At 38.4% G+C, this 19635-nt stretch overlaps 1 protein-coding gene across 4 annotated transcripts in view; it reads right to left on the reverse strand.

Moving 5' to 3' along the window:
- LOC102236232 (receptor-type tyrosine-protein phosphatase U) overlaps nt 1-19635 on the reverse strand; it is a 234600-nt gene that overhangs the window by 54822 nt on the left and 160143 nt on the right. For 2 of the 4 annotated variants that reach the window (XM_023330567.1, XM_023330566.1), the window contains exons 10-17: nt 18898-19099; nt 15195-15297; nt 14848-15115; nt 7807-7843; nt 2795-2933; nt 1853-1876; nt 896-1044; nt 186-373 (exon numbers count right to left, since the gene is read on the reverse strand). In XM_023330567.1, the coding sequence (XP_023186335.1) occupies nt 186-373; nt 896-1044; nt 1853-1876; nt 2795-2933; nt 7807-7843; nt 14848-15115; nt 15195-15297; nt 18898-19099 (1110 nt within the window). The remainder of the gene's footprint in view (nt 1-185; nt 374-895; nt 1045-1852; nt 1877-2794; nt 2934-7806; nt 7844-14847; nt 15116-15194; nt 15298-18897; nt 19100-19635) is intronic. The other 2 variants (XM_023330570.1, XM_023330569.1) reach the window with 1 other exon arrangement.

The following is a 19635-nucleotide window of genomic DNA, read 5'->3' on the forward strand; positions in this document are numbered from 1 at the left end:
GTCTGGCAGTCAGTATACGGTATATCACAAGCACATTTGGCATGCAGGCCAGAGACTTAAGGCATTAACCTCTAACCTTCCTGTGAGTGGAAGACTTGCTATACCTCCTGGGTCTCAGACAAAGAGCTGTCTAAGTTGTTTTATAATGTCAGTGGGAGAACAGACTGTAACAGTGCCCCTTTCACCTCATATTCCTGTTTAAAGCCGTAGCCCTCGGCAGTCTTCATCTGGTTGATGTGCTGGAGGAGGTCGGCCACCCGGACTGCAGGATGGAGCTGTCCCGTGTGGTAGGGGGAGCCTTTACGTCCGCACTGGTGCCTCGGGGAACCCCCTAGCAGGCTGCTGGCCTCGTTCACTGAACTACGAGCATCACCTAAAAAAAAAAAAAAAAAAAAAAAAAAAAGGCACAATGACAAGAATCTAAATCTCTAATATTCACAGAACAAGAGGGTTCCTGTAAAATATTTACCTACTCTTTCTACTCAATCTGGGTTTGGACTGATTCACTAGCCACAGGTCTAAAGTATCCCTGGTATCGTAACCTTAAAAATACTGGCAGGCCAACCAAAAATGTTGTGAATTTTGTTGACCTACTCAAAAAATAAACTAAGCAAAAACTATTTTTATTAAACAAATAAGGAGATTTTTTTCTCTTTCTTTTAAGAATTGGATCACAGAGCCAAAACTTCAAATGGTTCATGCATGTTTTCCCTTATTACACGAAAGGCTTCAGTTTGCTTAATATTCTGGGGTCAATTGGGAAAAAAAAAACTGGAAAAATATTTGGTCTGTTATCAACAATAAAAACTGGATCTAGGTCAGTCTGCATTCGAAAACTCTTGCTGTATTTAATGTTTTAAGACAGCTCGTGCAAACCAAAGCGTAGCTGTCTTACTTCTTGTTCCGCATGTATGTGCGTCCATGAAGGACAGAGCCATTCTTTCGTCCTCCTGCAGGGTGCTCTGGTCTGTGAAACTGCGCTCCAAGGAGCCCATGTGGCTCTTCTCCTGCCGGTACGTAATAGGAGTCTTGTTTACTGGTTTCCTGAAACCAAAAGAAGGTGGAGGGTAAAGTTATTGTACAAAATACACCAGATATGAACAACAGAAGAAAACACAGAACAAAGGAAACGTATTTTGTGAGAAACAACCTTTAGAGTTACAGCATGAAGATACAAGCAGAAAAAGTAGCAGAATAACAGATAAATTAAATATGCAAAGATCTTGGAAAAGTATGGACTACTTTACATTTGTTCACATTAAAACCACAAACTTTAATGTACCTTTTTTATTATTTATGTGACAGAGCAATACAGAGTGGTGCCTCAATGTAAAGTGGAAGGAAAATGATACATGGCTTGTATTTGCATTTAGCTCTACTCAGTCAAGTCTCTGTAAAACCTACAGTATTTTGGGGTATGTCTATTTTTTTGTTGATTCCTCTTTACCAAAGAGCTCAGTTTCAGTCAGGTTTGACTGATTGACTGATCTCTCCAGAGTTACCTTTATCCTCCTGGACGTCAAACATCTGAAGCATTCACAGAACAGATGTAACAGTTTCAATTACACATGAGTTGTTTCTGATTTCTTAGCTTAGGCTAATTAGATGCAACAACTTTCGAAAGTTGTTTTCCTTCCACTTTACCCTCCCTCCCAAAAACAATCCAACAAAAGTACATTGCAATTTTTGTTATAATGTGACAAAACAAAGAGATGCTCAAGGGGTATTCAAAACCCTGTATTTTAAATACGAAAAAAATACTGGGTTGATTTTCCCCTTCAACTGATGATTGACAAGCAGGAGCTCAAGCGTGTAAATGACGAATCACTAAATGAGAGGTGGAGACACTTACGGATAATAAGAGTAGTGGTCCCTTCTGGCAAGAGCGCAGCAAAGGAAGAGTGGTGGGGAAGGAAAATCAAGAGAAAGAAGATATGTAAGATGAAAGCGATGCCAGCTGAGGGCAGAATGCATTGATTACAGTGAAAATAAAGAGTCCAGCTGTGCAGGTGGCCGTATGACACATGCGAGAGGTTCAAGCAGCAGCTGGCAGATCAAACACACGCCGAGGCAGACAAACTTTCAATCGATTCGTTTTCTGGCCGCTTCACTACACTGGGCCATGTAGCTTCCTGTCACAGCCAATCTGGCGATCAATTCTCTGGGACAAAAACTACAGAGGCTCAGGAGCCAGTCTCCAGAATAGCAGCGACTTCAATTATCAGCTTTCTTCAATATTAGCAAAGATGTTGTGTCAGCATTTTGAATAGTGAACAAGCAGTTCCGACTCCTCCTATGGCTAGCTCTGCTCCTTATTGATATATTTTTTTCTATCAGGCACTTTGACTTAGAAAAAAACTAAAGGTGCAGTTATCTAAATAGAAGAGCTAAAGGCGGATATAATTTACTCATGGGATCATTGGCTAATAATCTCAGAAGGGACACCTTTCCTCTCCCAATTGCCATCTCATTTAAGGGTCAGGCCGCTGCTCGGTGTGCGTAATTAAGTGGTTAATTGAATTGCATCCGCCTTTAATTAAATACTTCACACTCAGATGGGCTCTGCGCATGTGAGCTGTTTGCTCCCTCTGGGATGGGAAAACAACACAGCATTGCTTGTTGGTCCTGCTCTTCCCTAGAAAGCGTGACCTTTAGCAAAGTTCAGCAAGTGCATAGAAGGTAGTCGCTGAGCTCTTTTAAACAACAGAATGAAGAGATGCGGCAGATGCGGCATGACTGAGCAAAATGAGGCATGTTTGTCTTGCATGGAACAAGTCATAAAGGAGTCATTTACCCTTTCTTAATGATGATGATAACAGCGCCGAGCAGGAGGATCAAGATCACCAGGCCTCCAGCGCACACGCCGAGGATCAGCCCCATTTCTTCAGAGTGCTGAGACACCTCCAAAGCTCTCTGGTGATCCTTGCAGGCGGCTGGACGCAAGAACATAAAAGCAAAGAAACAACAAGAAGGCATAAACTGGTCATAAACAATCATTTATGTACAAATGTGTCTTTTGTTGAAAAAAAAAAGGAAGCATATTTTCTGGTCTCTTTGATTTAATGATCATTTCTTGTGAAAATAACTGACAAAGAAATGAAATGCCTTCAGTATAAAAGGCAATGCAATAAACCTGGCATTTCTACAGAGATACACAATTGTAAAAAAAAAAAAAAAAGTTCAACTATAACTTATTCTTTTACATTTTGCATCCAAAGAACCAGTCTTTCAGTTTTTTTGTGCCATTTTGATCAATAGTTGTTAAAAAGAGGTTTCTCAAAATAGTTTTTGGTTTTTCTTGGTTTTGGATACTTTTTAACTTATTTTCTGTCAACAGGACAACTTTGAGCAGTGGAAAAAAAAGAACCCTAAATACAAAAATTAAATCAGTGTTATCTATCCAGTCTCTATAAAAAACAATTGTTGCTAAAAATGTGCTTTTATTTGGCTAATTAGGTGATCTTGCTAGGAAAGAATCCTATTGTCAACTGTATACCCATAAGTGTCCATCTTAATAAATTGGAATAAAAACATAAATCTGTTTAGCATGGAGTTCCTCAGCTTTTGGCTCTGCTGAAGTGTTATGGAAGTCCAGGTTGCTTTAACAGTGGGCTTCAGCTTATCTAGACAACGTTACTTAGATTTTCTATTGGGTTTAGATCAGTTTAAAGGCCAATAACTAACAGTGATAGCATAGTCTTAAGGTCAGGAATTAGTACCGTTGGCAGTGTGGGCAGGGACAAACTCCTGCAGCAAAATAAAATTAGAATCATTGAAAAATTGTCAGCAGCGGGAAGCAGCTCTAAAAATGACTGCTCTGGATAGCTGCACTAACTTTACACTGGATAAAACGCAGTGGGCCAACATCAAAACTACTGCTGATTGCTGACCTCAAGCAAACTGGATTCTGTGGCTCCCCACTGTCCCTTGCGACTGAAGTGTTGATTTCTACATTGAATTAAAAATGTACTTTTATCCAAAAGAAGGAATTTAAACTACTGAGCAGCAGACCACTACTTATTCTCCTTGGCCCATGTGAGACCCTTCTGATTTAATCTCTTCTGGTCTGGCTTAGCACAAGGAATATGACCGTTGTAGCTCATGTCCTGTTTACATCCGACTCTGGCTGCATTCCACGTAATGTGACTCTTCCCAAAGTTTTGAATGAGCTTTGCTGCACAGTTCTCTTTAGGCTGCAGCGGCCACTGTTGCTGGTGCTGCCACACTTTTTCCTCCCACTCAACTTTCTATTATTATAGTTGGGTACATAACTCTGAAAACAGCAAAGAAATCACCTTGTCTGGTTTGCTCTCTGAAAAAAAAATATGTCGTTGGTTAGGGGCTGGTCCTGTTTTTCTCAAGATTGCATTGGCCCTAACATGACCATAACAAAACATCTCTGTATAAACAATTCTTGTAGTTAAAGTGCGAAACATACAATGAAACTTTAAAGGTGACTTCTAAGCAGAAAATGAATTAAATATAGCATTCCCAGTCAAAATAATCTCCTCAGGCCTGCAGTATAATCTCAAGGTGCCCTGGTGTCTGTTAGCCAATGAAAAGGTCATTATCATAATAGCAGGTTATTCATTTCTCTACCATAAAGCTTCATACTTATGTAAATGGAGCTGAGCAGAGGGGCTGCCTTTGTCTTGTTATAGGGGCCCACTGATCTAGTTTTTTTTTTTCTCCTCCCTACTGCCAGCCTGTCCTCCAGGCTTTGACAGCCCTGAAACCAGCCCTTCTGATCCCATTGGAACAGCTCAAACTATCTGGAGAGCAGGAGAAAGTCAGAGCACGCCTGGGGATAGAGTGCTATCTCACAGTGTGCTGAGGGGGGGTGGAAATCAGATCTAGGGCAGGGACAATGAAAATACAGTCATCCTTTAGCCTAACTATCAGCAGCCAAGGGCAGTGCTTTTGAACCCCCATCCCAAATAAAGATGAAAGTAGTACAATATCATTTCATTACTTGTCAGGGTTTTTAATAAGTGATGAGCATCTGGCTTAGTGGAGTGGTCTCATTTTAGGATAGCTTTTGTGTTGCCATGTTGCTCTGGATATGTCTGTGTCCCATTTATTGATAAGGCATATAACAGGTGTTTTTCATATGCACCAGTGTTGGAAAGGAGTTTCTTGGAAAACACGGCTCCTGTAATTCAAAACACAAATAATTCAGCCTGTCAGAAAGCTGATCGATTCAAAAACTCCTCGCAGTAACAGACTCTGCTTATTCCATTGTCTTTTCATTTAATATTACTCCGATAAAGGGATATACCATTTAAAGATTTAGATGAGGAGCTGAGGAAAATCAATTTCAGTTCCACAACGTTTTGGACAGATAAGGCTGTTTTGTCATATTTAGCTTCAAAATTTCCATTAAGCCAAACAGGAGCATGAAATAGATTTCCGCATGAATCCAAGCACCTGCCTGCTGCCCCGTGGTGGAAATTGGCACTTAGAAAAGAAATGGAAGTCTATTGTTGTGTTGTGCCTGCCAGAGGATCCTTAATTAAACTGTCACCTGGAAGTTGAAATGTAATCTCCAGCTCTGTTATCCAAGCCAGAATCATTTGCCTCCACTTTACTGGTGATGGGCTGCTTGATAATAATGGCTCAGGACCTGATAATGTGGAGGCTATGTTAATGGTCGAGAAATCATTGAAAGTAAAAAAAAAAACTCCTGGACCACCTTAGAACTAGAAATAAGCTTGAGATTTCATGATTACAGCATGTTGGATTAATTTAGAATATAATGCTGGCAATATTTTTACTAAATTTGCAATTTGCTCTGAGATCATTAGTCCTATATTTCTAAAGGATAGAGCATCCCAATCATTTCTGTGGAGCAGGGGAGAGGCTTTCTACCCCGAAAAGCCAATATATACTTCACAGTACTACAATTTGTATATACTTCTCACATACAAAGTATATAGTAAATACATTCAGAAATGTCAAGAATTTCCCATGTAATATATTTTCAGTGTTATGCATAGTTTAACTGAATACTGTAAATTGATATCCAATTCATCATTGAATATCAGGGTAAGTTACTGGCAACTGGCTGAAAAATAGCAACAGTGAAATTGTCATGATTTAAAATATTTAAGCATCATGACAACAATCAGAAAGTTTAGTTTTGATCTATAAAAAGGTATTTTGTTATGATATGGTTTCAGTTACCAAAAAGAGAATAAAATATGTCTGTTTACAACAGATCAACAACACAAATAACATTCTGCAGTTGAATGTATCCTGATCTATCACTCAAATGAGAAATAAATGTTTAGTATAGAAATAGTCAACACATTCTCACTCCCGACTCCTCATACATTGACGCTTTTGCAGGTTCCCTGACCCGACGCGTCAACATGTGACGCTGAGTCCCAAATCATCAATATGACGAGTCGGGAGTGAGAATGTGTTGAAATAATAGTACATTTGGAAATGCATTTGATGAGCTTCACGTATGTTTTAAGATCAGTACTTGGTGTCTTGCAAGATTATTCATCCATAATTCAACTAAATCCATTCTGTCACAATAAAACCACAAAATTCTATATATTTTGTTGGGATTTTATGGGTCAGACTGAAATAAAGAGGCAAGTGATTGCAGAGTGGAACAAAAAGGACGCCTGCTTTCTTTCTTTCTTTTGTTGACAAATAATAATGTCATAGTTTTGATGAAGAAATTGTTAGTCTAGTCATTTTGTACTTGGCCTTCAGTGATGCGAGACTTGACTTGGACTTGCTCAGACTAAAATGTAATGTATCGGCCTACATATAAACCCAGGAAATTAGCTAAATCCTAAGAGTGCATTATCCATTTTGCTTTTAAGTTATGTTCTCTTCTGTTTCCTGTCTTTTCATAAAATGTTTTATATCTTGCTGCACCACAGTTTTTTTCCCCCTTATTTTTCGGCACTTTGTGTCAAAAGGCACAAGGCCAGCACAGCGTTCAGTTTTTTGCTGTAAGAAAGTATAATTAGCCGATGCCCGACTAAGTAGTGCGAGGCAGATGGAGTGAGAGCTGAGCTTTGCCTTTTGGCTTTATGCTTGAGGAGAGCCTCATCTCTCGTAATGTAGCCACAAAAGGAGTCCTTCTCAAAAAAAAAAAAAAAAAAAAAAAAGAGACAACCCTCTAAATCAATTGACTTACAAGGCTCCGCTTACTGTTGCAGCACTGATAACTATAAATACATGACTTTTATTCGCCATGATATGACAGCATACTGTGGCACAGAGACTCTCCTGCCATCAGGACTTAGAGTCAATTTTTCTGCCCTTTTCATGTCTCTTTGAATCAAAACATGGAGGTGCAGAGGATGAGGAGTGGAGGGGGCAGCACTTTCTTATACTGATAGGCCAAGGTAGCTCCATCTGGAAGTTTTGATTTGGAGAACCCTTTTGGATGCACTGAGGTCAGAGCTCTCAGATGTAGCTATCTGGTGGGCTGCTGATGAGAACAAAGAGACTGGTTTGATGTGGTGTATCCCACCGTCTGGCCCAAACAGGCAGGATGAAAGCCTGACCTCTAATCCCTCCCTGCTCGTTGCCCTTTTCTCTGGGGCCCACTGCTGAACAACAAGAAACCATCAGAGAAAATATGTCCGGATCCAAACCTTTGTACTTAAGAAAAGGGTAAACGGTGGTGTAGCACACACATAAAGTACACTGCATCTTCATGGTTTGTTCATGGCTTTTTTACTTTTATAAAAGGCTAAGGTACACTGGCTTGCTAAAAGGTAAAAAGAATTAGCGGATGATATGTGCAGATTTAGAGACAAACTGTTTTGAATTAATTACCTTTGCGAGCGATGCGGATGCAGTTAATTCTGGATTCCTGAAATGCAAAGAAAACACAGCCATCAGTGGAGAGGTGTCATTTAGCATTTTACATGAAAAACAAATGATAGAAGAAAGTAGAGCGGCATAAATCACATTGCTGAAGCACAGTATATTACCCTGAGAGTATGACAAAAGATAAAAACTAATTAATTGACATGAATGTGTGTTTCATCCCAAGGCAAGTAAACATAGTAGACAATACTGATCCTGATATGAAGTGAAAGTACAAATGATCAAACAATATTAAAGTAAAATATCTAGAACCTGAGAGCTGTGGTGAAGTGTGTAAAGACGATTATAGGGTTTTTTTTCACTGAGGGAGAAAAGATGGGAGCTGAAATAAAGAGAGTGTAATTAAAAGAAGGGTTTCAGTCCAGTGCCCCACGATAAAAACGAATTAATTTTATTCAGATTTCATCTGATGACATCTTAGCGTTATGAAAAGGACCTTTGTCAAATAACTCTAATGAGATCCAAGACTGTAATCCAATTCCATCCTGCACCCCCCATGGAGGAGATTTATTATCAAATTAAAATTTACAGATGCCAATTCAGGCACTATGGGACAATTATAGCAATTTGTGCCTATTTGGAAAGAAGCAAAAAAAAGTGATTTTCTTAAACTCTGGTTAAATAGCTTTTTTAAATTGCCATCGCAATTTTAAAAAGCTGATGGTCACTTCAAACATGCTTATAATTCAGTGTTTTAATCTGCAGCCACATGCTACCATGCTGAGAGCCAGAAGTTTACATTGCTGTCAATGTCACTTTCATTTTAAGCTTTGAAATATTGAGTTTGAACTATTTTGTGGTCTGGAAAGATCAAATGATACACCAATTTAATAAACTTTGAAAACAACAATCAATTGCACAGTACAAGCATTATTTTTTCTTACAGATTTTCTGTCATCCACAAAATAAATGACAAATAAACTCAGGGTTTTAAAAAAATGTTCAGGTGAGCCTGCTTTATTTATCAACAAACAAAATGATCAACATGAACGAGGAAAATGCTTTTTATGCCTAGATGACTCAATTTGCACCAACCATCAATCAACGGTGGTGGTAGCATCATTCTGAGGGCCTGTTTTACTGGGGTTTACTTTTTAAAGGAAAAATTAACAAATTGCCAAATATTGAGTCAAAACTATGAAGTTTGTAAATGGATGTGGTTTACGTTAATTGTCTTAAGGGCCTTTCAATAAAAGATTTATGAAAGTGAACAGACAATTAAATCTTTATGTATAATTCTGATTCAGTACTGTAGAGAAAGAATAAATGAAAACTTTTACACATACAGTAGGTCTTGTTCACTAAAGATATTTCCATCTTTAAAAAATGGCACAACTGAATAACACACCCAAAATGAGATTCTTTGCCATGATGAGTTTAAGAAAATTTTGTATCACATCTGTGTGTACTCTACACAGCTCTTCCATGATAACACATTTTCAGCACAGCAAAACATATGACTTTTTAAAAAGGTTTTTGAAGAGTAGGTGCTGGTTTTTATTGCATGAAATTGCTCAATGTGACTTTGTGATTCACCAGAGAATAATTTATGTAGTTCAAAATGTTAAAATGGCCTTGCTATCTTCCACTTATACTGACGGTTCTATTTGTGTGAGAATGAATGCACTCCTGCTGAAAATCTTAGGGCCGGAGAAAATGTTAAAAGTTTATGCACTTCACACATCTGAAACATGACCATGTTTTAAGCTGAGCTTCAAAACACAAACAGAAGAAACATGTCTTAATTGATCAAATGACAGGAGCGAAGTTCATAGTCATCTTGATATAAAAGCAATGATGGTGCTAATAAAGGTTTTCATAATTTTGCAATCTTATGATGTGTTTATCTGCTCTTACATCTCCAAAGGACTGCTTTAAAATGCACATGTAGTGATAAATTATGCTATAGTTTATTTACATTTAAAACCAAACAGAATTGAGCAAAGTATTTTATACATTAAGGTGAAAAGAAAAAATGTTACGCAGAGAATAAGTATTTATTTTTCAAAGTTAAACATTTCAAGCATGAATAGAACTTCTCAGGCCCAAGAGTTAGTATTTGCATTTAAAATTGTTTAAGCTTCTGTGCCATATTTCAAAATTCCTTAATTTCTACAAATTAATAAGACCTTTTAATTAATAATAATTAATTTTGTTCTTTGAAAGGGCAACACTGAACAGTTGACTTTGAGCTTTCAGTCCTTAATTATATAAAACAGTTTTCTTTACAAGAAAAAAAGAACTGAGATTGATTCATCTAATTCTACTTCCAAAGCAGCTGAGATCAGTCATACATTTAGTTATTACAGGCTTTGGCCAACGAAGATACATACATTGTCAGCTATTTACTGCAGTAAACAAATAAGCTATTGTGATGGATGGAGGCAAATTCAGTAAAATGGGCACCTAAATCAATGCGCAAGAGCTTAGCAGAAGAGTAAACTGCCAAGGTCCAGACTGTCAAACATACATCACATGTCTCTGTGTGCAGTGCCAGTCATGCCAGAGGGGCTGCTGATTCCTGGCAATTCTAAATACAAAACACAAATGCCAGTGCACAACACAGGGCTCTACAGCACACGGTTTGTGTATGTGTGTGTCAGTGGGTAAAGCTGAAAAATAAAAGTTTAAACATTACAGATTGTGATGGTGTGGCCTACAAAAAAGCAACAGTCTGTTATTGTTGTGAGCGATCAATTGCAGCAATTACACAAGCTTGACAGCTATTATGAGATAATAGTAAGGATGAAGTTCCAAATATTCTGTGTCAAATGCAACCAATGAAAATACTTACAACACCACTAGTCTTTAAGAGGAGTCACTGCGGTGTTTGGCTTCCATAAAGGTAAACAAAACAACCACGCACACAAATACTGAATTAATGAGTGCAATTAAGGGGCCTGACAATTCATCTTGAATTTTAATGAAAAGGTTAGGACACAAAGACCTGAAGTGATTATTAAATTTTACATGTCAAAACAATGGTAGCGCACTGAACGCTGGATTAGAAATAAATTGTAGAAGATTTGCACATTATTTTTTTTAATGATGGTTCATTTTTAAATCAGGACGTCTGCTGCAGCAAGCAACTAACTAACTGGTGGAAAACAGAGATGCACTGAAACTGATCAGAAACCTAACTTTTATGATTTGTGAATGCACCATATCTAAGTGCTAACAGGTCTCTTTGGAATAGAAGTTGTTCCTGCAGAAAAGGGCTTAGCTGTTTTCAGTGTAACTTTGGCGCATAGAAAAATATAAAACATTCTGAAAGCAACATGTATTTTCTATGCAAGGAAAATACAAGAAAAGAGGGAAACATGGGGAAATAACAAAGGCTGACTAATATCAGAAAAGCTGATCTGTTTATCTTGTCAAACTTTTGTGTCTCACTTTAAGGGCAAAGGTCAACTTACTTTACAGGAAATCAACAAAAGCTGATAGTTTCAGTTTGATACTGTTTTCTTACAATAACAAACATACCAGTATTAGTTTGAAATGTCTTTTTTTCATATTTTTTGTTTTAAAGTAACAGTAAAATGTCTTTTAACTGCAGAGCAGTAAAACTGTGAATTATATTTCCCACAATTCAAAAATTGACTGATGACAAAATGGATTTTTAAGACTTTTGTATAGCTGCAATAAATAAACTAAAGCTTCAATTTATTTTAAATATATGTTGTAGAAACTCATGAATATTTTGTGAAATATTACACTTGATAAATAGTCTTGAATAAACACAAAGGTTATAGTCTGTTCTTTAGAGTTGGGTTAATTTTGTTTTAGTACAATACAATTCTGACTATAAGTCTTCATGGCATTACTAGATATTTAGTAGGTGATAGTGCAAATCAGAACTGGCTAAAATCTGTCAACAGACCAACTATTTTTAAAGTCTTATTAGTTACTAATTTTATGTCATATAAGAAAATGTATTTTAAAATATACATTGGCCAATGCTTGAGGTGGAGCTTTTTATCCAACAAATTCAAAACTGGAAGTTAGTTTAACCTAAATTTTGTAAGCACAGTGCTAAAATGTGAAAGGCTTGTTTAGTTACACCTGGAGGATCAGCAGAAAGATCCAAAACAACACCAGTCATTAAGCAATTGCTGGAACATTCCTGGTCCAAACAGACTCCATGAGCCAAACATCACCATCTGGCTTTAATAGAATGTTTCAGAAACACTTGAATGTGACTGCTGTCAGATCACTCTGTGAGGTGAAAAATGATGGCTCTCAAATGTTAATAACACTATTACCAGACAAAAGTACCATGATGCATGATTGGCCGGTTTTACAGTCTAATTACCAGCTTTACATGCTTTCTGAATCCATTTTACTTTGTGAATTTGTCAAATTTTTAATACTGCAGGTCATTCTGTTTGCAGGCTTGCTGTGAAATGTCACCATTTATTTCCTTCTATAAGTTATAAGACGAGTATACTTTCACTTCCATTAACCCTAAAACTTTGGAATGACTTTCCTTATTGGGAGGGAAATCATAAATTTCGTCTTTTTTATTGAACACACGTGTGTGGGCGTGTGCGTGTGTGTTTTGTTCCGTACAGAGGATTGCTTCAGACCAGCAACAGCAAGATTTCAGCACTGAATGAAACTGTACGTTGCAGGATTTGAAAGACTGGAGACAATGTTGGCTGTATGATTTGGCACCATGGGTCAAGAATGCTGGCCCCTCGCCAGGCCAAACAAAACATAATCCCATCCGCTGGTAAAGCCAGGCGTCCCCAGTCTAATCCCATGCTTAGCAGGCTAGTTTTGTGAAGTGCTCACACTGCACTCTCCTCCATGTGCTTCTCCACTGAGTTGGAAACAGATGATACTGGAAGGGATGAGCCACCCAGCCCTATTTGTGGGACTTTATATTCTATACTCGGCTCAAAAAGAGAAGGCAAAAATATGGGAACCATCAACAGACAAGACTCAAGTAGCCAAACTGATACAAATAAAAAGTTATTTACTGCATTGTTTCTCTGCTGCAGTCATGGCCAAAGGTTTTGGCAGTGACACATATGTCACTTTGCAAATTCAGCTGATTTAGTTGAGACAGTGACCGTTCACACTGTTTTCAGATTGTAGTGGAGGAAGAGGAGAAGTTTCTTAAATAATTACAAAGAGATTTATTATCCCAAACAAAACACCTTAGAATGAAAAAAAGAGTTTTGTCTATATTTAGACTAAATTATAATCTAAATTTGTTTCACTTTGGCATTATGAGCCCAACTAAACCCATGATGGAGTCGAGCTGAAATCCCCAAATTTAATTAGCAGACTGATTTTTCTACAGGAGTGTTAAATAGGCTTAACATTGAAAACATCCCAACCTAATTTCAGGGATCAATGTTCTCAAATGATTGGTATCAGGAGTATCTGACAAATCTCCACCTACAGTACCTGTTGTTGCTCTACTGTCTGTGATTTAACAATGACAAAATATTTTTTTGTGTATGGCTTAGAAAACTTTGCTATGGTTTGCATACAAGATTTTGTTGAACACATGGATTTTCTGTTCAGAATCACACCTACACTTAATCCCCTCACCCCACACTTGATTGCGGGCGCCCCTCAGTGTCTCTTGGCACCGCCAACTTTGGTGGAATTTTTCAAAATTTGTCTGGGGTGGGATTGTGCTTTAACATTGGGTTTAGTTCCACTTTAATGAGTTTGACTACTATCAAGAACAAAAATCGGGAATCAGTTCTGCCAACAGTGACACAAATACAGGATTACTTCTCATCAATGGGAATGGGCTTCCTCACTATTCTCTCAAAGAAAGTGCCCATGAATAGAGTGTGGGAGTTAAAGAGTGACTTCCTTCAAAATTTCAGACAATCTTTTATGACCACATACCACTGGTAAAGTGGTATAAAGCTTATTGACATTTTTGACCTGAAACCAGGAAACTTAACCCAGTTCATCTGTAGTTAGTGCTCCTAAAATATACAGGAAGTCCAACAAATTGAAACCTACACCAAGCACTGATGTGTAAGTCACAACGAGCCAGTGTTTGGCACAGACTTTATACAGAAAAGATGAAGCCCTGTAACTTTTTGCAAAAACTATGAGCGAATAAATGTATAAACATGTGAAATGTTTAACTGTTCTTCAGCACAGCATAGAAAGAAACTACAATTTTTAAATATGTTAAGGTGACATAACTCTTTACTGCCTTGCAACAAACACCTTTGTCCATCGCAGTCAAGTTTCATAGACTATTCTTTTTTCTGTCCTCCCCTCCAAGGGGTCTTTTTGTGGGCTCTAGTGTCCCTTATATGAAAGTAGGCTGACAGGAGAGAGGGGAAGACATGTGGTAAATGTCGCCAGGTCCGGGAATTGTACCCGCGACAGCCGCGTCGAGGACTCAAGGCCTCCAAACGTGGGTATCCCCTATGCCCCCACAGCATGCCCATAGACTATTTATTTTAAAACACCAGCTTTCTACCTCTGTTTTTCTGCACCTTAACCCAATTATGTTTAAGTAATTGCCTTACAAAGGTAGGAACTTTTCCTGTGATGAAATTTAGACAGGTAATGTGGCATCCCCCAAGGAACATCTAGAGTATTTGTCTGCTACAAAACAATGATGCAGGGAAACAGCACTGAATTGGAACTGAAAAGTGGAACTGGACTTTAGGTCATTTCAGCTAGTTTTTTTCTGAATGCACATAATTCCCTTTTCAGAAATGTTTTTTTTCTGAAGAATCGAAAAACAGAGGGATGTAAACATTTGCAGTCTATATTCAGACCAACAATTTCTCTACCAGCGCAAATAATAATTTGGGGCGTTGTGATCTCAGACAATACCAAGTGCCCGGCAGCTTTAACCACATAATTAGAGCTACGAAAAAACCAGAAACATATTCAAAAAGGCCATTCAATGGAATAGCTTTAAACACTTATGCTTATAGGTAGGTGATCAAATACTGTCAGATCTGTAACATCTCTGGCTGGACTTTCATCACTCACCCCTTTGAAGTTGCTCATTGCCTGGAAATAGACCAGGTAGCTTTTGCGCGGGTCCAGTGGGGTGTTCCAGTAGCCATTGTATGTGTGGTTGTCTCCGACAGTGAAGGCCTCTGGCAGGCTGCTGGGTGGCAGCTCGGCTGTGTAGTAGTGCGGTGTGCCTCGTGCCTGAGCCTCACCATGAGACATGGGCAACGGGAAGCACTCCTGAAGCCCCAACTCCCTCTTCACTTTCTTCACAGTTTCCTCTTCAACCACCACCTGGTATGTGCTGGAAACAGAGTGGATATGAAACTTTAATAGACCATGGTATTAAAAGCAGACGACATGTTCGTTTGAGATGATCTTACCTGACCGGTGCGCCTCTGCCCTGCGCAGGGCGCAGCACCACAGTAATTGTATGATCTGTCTCACTCAGAGGTGATGGCATGTCTCCATAATCAAATGTAGGAGCTGAAAACACACATAGTAGACACATTTAGGGTTTGGGTGTCAAAGACAACACATGCAGTTATTTTTGTCACATTACACAAATCTTAATGTATTTAAGGATTTTATGTGAGAGACCAAGAGAAAATATATAACTGAAAAAAAGTGAAGTGCATGAAAAATGATATGTGGATTTGCCAATTTTGCACTGAAACTTTTTTAAAAATGAACATCATATTTGTATTGAGGAGACTTTGATAATCCCAAATTAAAGTAAATGCAGCAAAGGTCCTTCAAAAGTCAAAATAAACATAGTCAACATGTGTGATTTAATCTCAGTTTAAATGCGGGTGTTCTGTTAAGGTCTCAGAAATTTGTTAGAGTATTTTCAAGAACAAGAAGCACAATACAGACACAAAGACATGGCATTATTAGAACTGTGAAGACGTTTAAAAAGGTTTGAGGTCTCAAAATAGCTCTGAACATCCCACATTACACTGTTTTATCTGCCACCTGAAAAGTATGGCAAAATTACAAAAGTACCAAGACATGGCTAAACCAACAGGCCGGGCAAGGAGAATATTAATATGAGGAGCAGCCAAGAGGCCCATGGTTACTTTGGAAGCAGCTGCAGAGATTCACAGCTCAGATGAGAGAATCTGCAGACAGGAGCCAGGAGCACCATTAGTCTTGCTATCCAAAAATCTGCTCTCCATGGAAGGGTTGTAATATGGGAACCATTGTAAAAGGAAAGCTATAATGTGCTCTGTTTGCTGCATATATTTAGGAGACACAGCAAACGTGTGTAGGAAGTTGGTCTGATCAGACAAGAATATAAGTAGGCAAACACTATGCATAGCAGAAAACTAACACTATACATCATCCTGAACCTTTCCTCCAATAAAATATGATGGTGGCGACACCATGTTGTCCGTGTGTTTTTCTTTAGCAGGGACAAGGAAACTGGTTAGAGTTGACAGGAAAATTGACTTAACTAATTACAGGGGAATCTTGTAACCAAGGCAGATGACTTAAGACCGGGGCAGATGGTTACCTTAAAGCAGGACAACCTCCCTGAAAATATTGTCTGCGCTACAATGAAATGGTTTGGATCAAAGTAAATTTTCTGTATTAGATTGGCCAAGGCAAAGACTTGACTCACCTATTTTACGAATAAGAATAGGCAAAAAAATACTCTCTGGATTCGTAAAAGTGCAACTATGACTGCAGCAAAAGATAGCTCTATAATTATTTATTTTTGGGGGCTGAATACATTTCAAGATTTATCCTCAGAAGAATTGAAAATCCTGTGACTTTTCTCCCCATTCATAATTATGTATTATTTTGTGTCAACTTATCACACAAAATCCCATTTAAATAAGACTGAGGTATGTGACAAAATGTAAGAAAATGACAGGGGTATGAATACTATTGCAAGGCACCATAGAAGCAATAAACTTGCCTTCACATTGCTCATTAAGGCAGTACTAATTCAACTGCACCTTTGATGTTTCACAATAACGACAATGATTTAGATTAGTAGTAACAGAATGCCTACTCCTTTTTAGCATGGAGACACAACATTTATATAACACCAAACACCCACAATCTCATTTCAAGCACGATACTCAAATTCCCCTTCCAGTTGTCTTGGACACAGCGCCAATTAAAAATCACAGGAGTGAGGCTAAATTGAATGGCTTTCTCATTTGAAGGGATTTGGCTAAAGTCGCGCTCCTCCCCAGAGATGTTGTGGCACATTTCTCTTTAATATCAGCAGTCAATTAGTAAGGGGGAAGCAGAGCAAACTATTCATGAGGCATAGATAATTATCGAATTAAAAGGCAGTTTGCTAATACTGCGGCAGAATAGAGCTGACATCAATTACGGGCGGCGGCTTTAAAGAAAACCGGGTGTGTGTTTGTTGATGCTAAGGGAGCATGGCAGTAAAAAACAGTTTGAAGCCTGCTGCCAGGTCCAGTCTGTCTGAAGAATATTAGTGCATCAGCCACAGCGATGCACACCGCTGAATGTATAAGTGTGCTGGCCAATGAGGAAATGTGTGCAGTCAGGTATTGTGAGGTGGGTGTTGTTTAAAGATGCTGACAGTAGTGGCTGCTGAAGGTGTTCAGTGTTTGCTAGCTGTCAGCGCAGATTTAGGAGACGCTCAGTGTAAGTGAATGTTCTGCACTGTGGGCCGCTGAAGCAGGAAGATGATGATCTGCAAAGACTTTTGAAGTCTATCCGTGGTCTGGATTGGTGCCAGAAGTCTCTCTCATAAGCATCCAACAGGCCAGAATGGCGGGTTTAATCTATAACACACAACCTGAACCTACCTGTGAAGAGATATGGGCTAAAAAAAGAAAGGGACGGTAAAACAGCGGGACTGCGGTGAGCTCCTCTGAGATGCAATCCCACTCTTTAGCTAGTGAGAATGCATCATCAAAAGGAAACAGCAATAGAAAGGTTGAAATCCTACCACAAGTAATGGGCTCAGAGACTCCTGGAAGTGACATTCAGGTCTCATGAATGTACTGCATTTTTCTTCATACGCTGCACACAACATGCTTCCCTCTGAGGAGATTCTCTGCCTTCTACGTGTTAATTTATATCCTGTGGACTGTGAGCTGACAGCATCCCGCAAGTTTGGAGAAGTGATGAAATATGGCTCCTCCACTGTGGGAGCAGTAGTTTTACCTCAGTGAAGGAGAAACACAGAGGTCGAAAGAGACCAATCCCAAAATCCTTATATGATGGCTAAGAAAGTTGTGAAGTATATAAAGGCGACAAGATTGATGTTGTTGAAGCCAATAAAAAAAGTGTTTTATAGTGTACTGTCGATGACCTATCTAGTGAAACAAGACTGATGTAAACAGCAATAATTTAAATAGGGCTCCAATCTAAGGGATACATTTAAAAAGCAGTGCTTTTTAAATTTTTACAACCATTTCTCTCCTGACATGTTTTCTTTCTGGATTCACAAAGCATTTTTCACTAATGCATGCAGAAGCAGTCCCACCCGTGAAATCTAGGAGATGTGAGCAATTTGCACCCGTTTCCTTCCACGTTGCAGTTGTCTCTCCAGAAATGATACAGAAAAATATTTTACCTGTTGTTTTTCATAATAATTTTCCTGGGGTCATTGATGTTTCTTTGCTTTATTTCATTTCTTTAATTAACTAACAATACCAATTTGTGTACCTTCAACCTTTCTTGTGCTCTTCTTTTCTGGTTTTGAAACACTTAAAAATTGTATTTAATTTTTTTCAGCTAGGTAAGGACATTTTTTTCATGTAATGTAAATATAGTAATTTTCACAGGAGGGAAAATATGAAAGAGAGACTTTAACTGCTACTGCTCCATTCATTTAAAATTTAAGCATTTTAAATGAATGGATAGCGAAATATGACGAGAACTGAAGTTAACCATGGCATTCAAATAAAAAAATGAAGACAATGTTTATTGCAAAAACTGATTGTAAAAAGTCCTCAAGTCCACAGCTTAAAATCAATTTATTTTTCAGTTTTTGTCAACAGCGCAAGAAACCAACAAGGTGAAACGTTCTACATTTTCTCATATCTTGCATGTTATCAAACAGGGAACTGGTGAAATTGGTGTTTGTACCTGAGATGTTGGTGGTGATTTCAGTGAGGGCAGTCTGGCCAAAGCCCTTTGCCGTACGTGCTCGAACAGAGATCAGGTAAGTCGTTCCAGGGTGGAGGTTGGAGAACATATGGTATGTCTCATTCTTGAGCTTAGACACGGTTCTTCTGGGTCCTGGGACGTTTATGCCTGGATCAGACGACTCAATGCTCTGGTAGCTGATCTGTTGGCAGGTGAGAAAACACAAGATGATTTCATTTAATGGGATAAGAGCAAGTCACCTTGGCCCTGATTCTGAGCTGTGTTTGCAGACTTTTACAGATTTCATATAAGACTATTAACTCACCCCTTGAAAGGCTCTATAGAAGTTACTCACTATGACTCACTCAATTAAGAAATAAATTAACTTCTTAAATGGTTGTGCTGATTAGGGCGGTTCAGTTTATAATTTCACATGAATAGGACCTAATTGACATTGCCACTGTTAGGTTGCATGGGTTTAAGCAATGTGGGATTTTATTTTTTTTTTTTTAAAAAACTAATGCGAGCGATGAATGATTGCCTGCCTAAGTAGCGCATTATTGAGGTCAAAATCTCTGGACACCCCACATTAAAAAGTATAGTCAAGTGTTTAAATCTATGTTTATGAGTTCAATTAACTCTTGTTAACAAAATGCCACAGATCACTGTCCTTAAAAAGTGTAATTTTTGAGAAAGTTTTTCTTCAAGAGGTTTCTTGTCTCGCATTACCTGGTGGAG

This window comes from Xiphophorus maculatus, chromosome 3, assembly GCF_002775205.1.
Source record: "Xiphophorus maculatus strain JP 163 A chromosome 3, X_maculatus-5.0-male, whole genome shotgun sequence".
Taxonomy (NCBI): domain Eukaryota; kingdom Metazoa; phylum Chordata; class Actinopteri; order Cyprinodontiformes; family Poeciliidae; genus Xiphophorus; species Xiphophorus maculatus.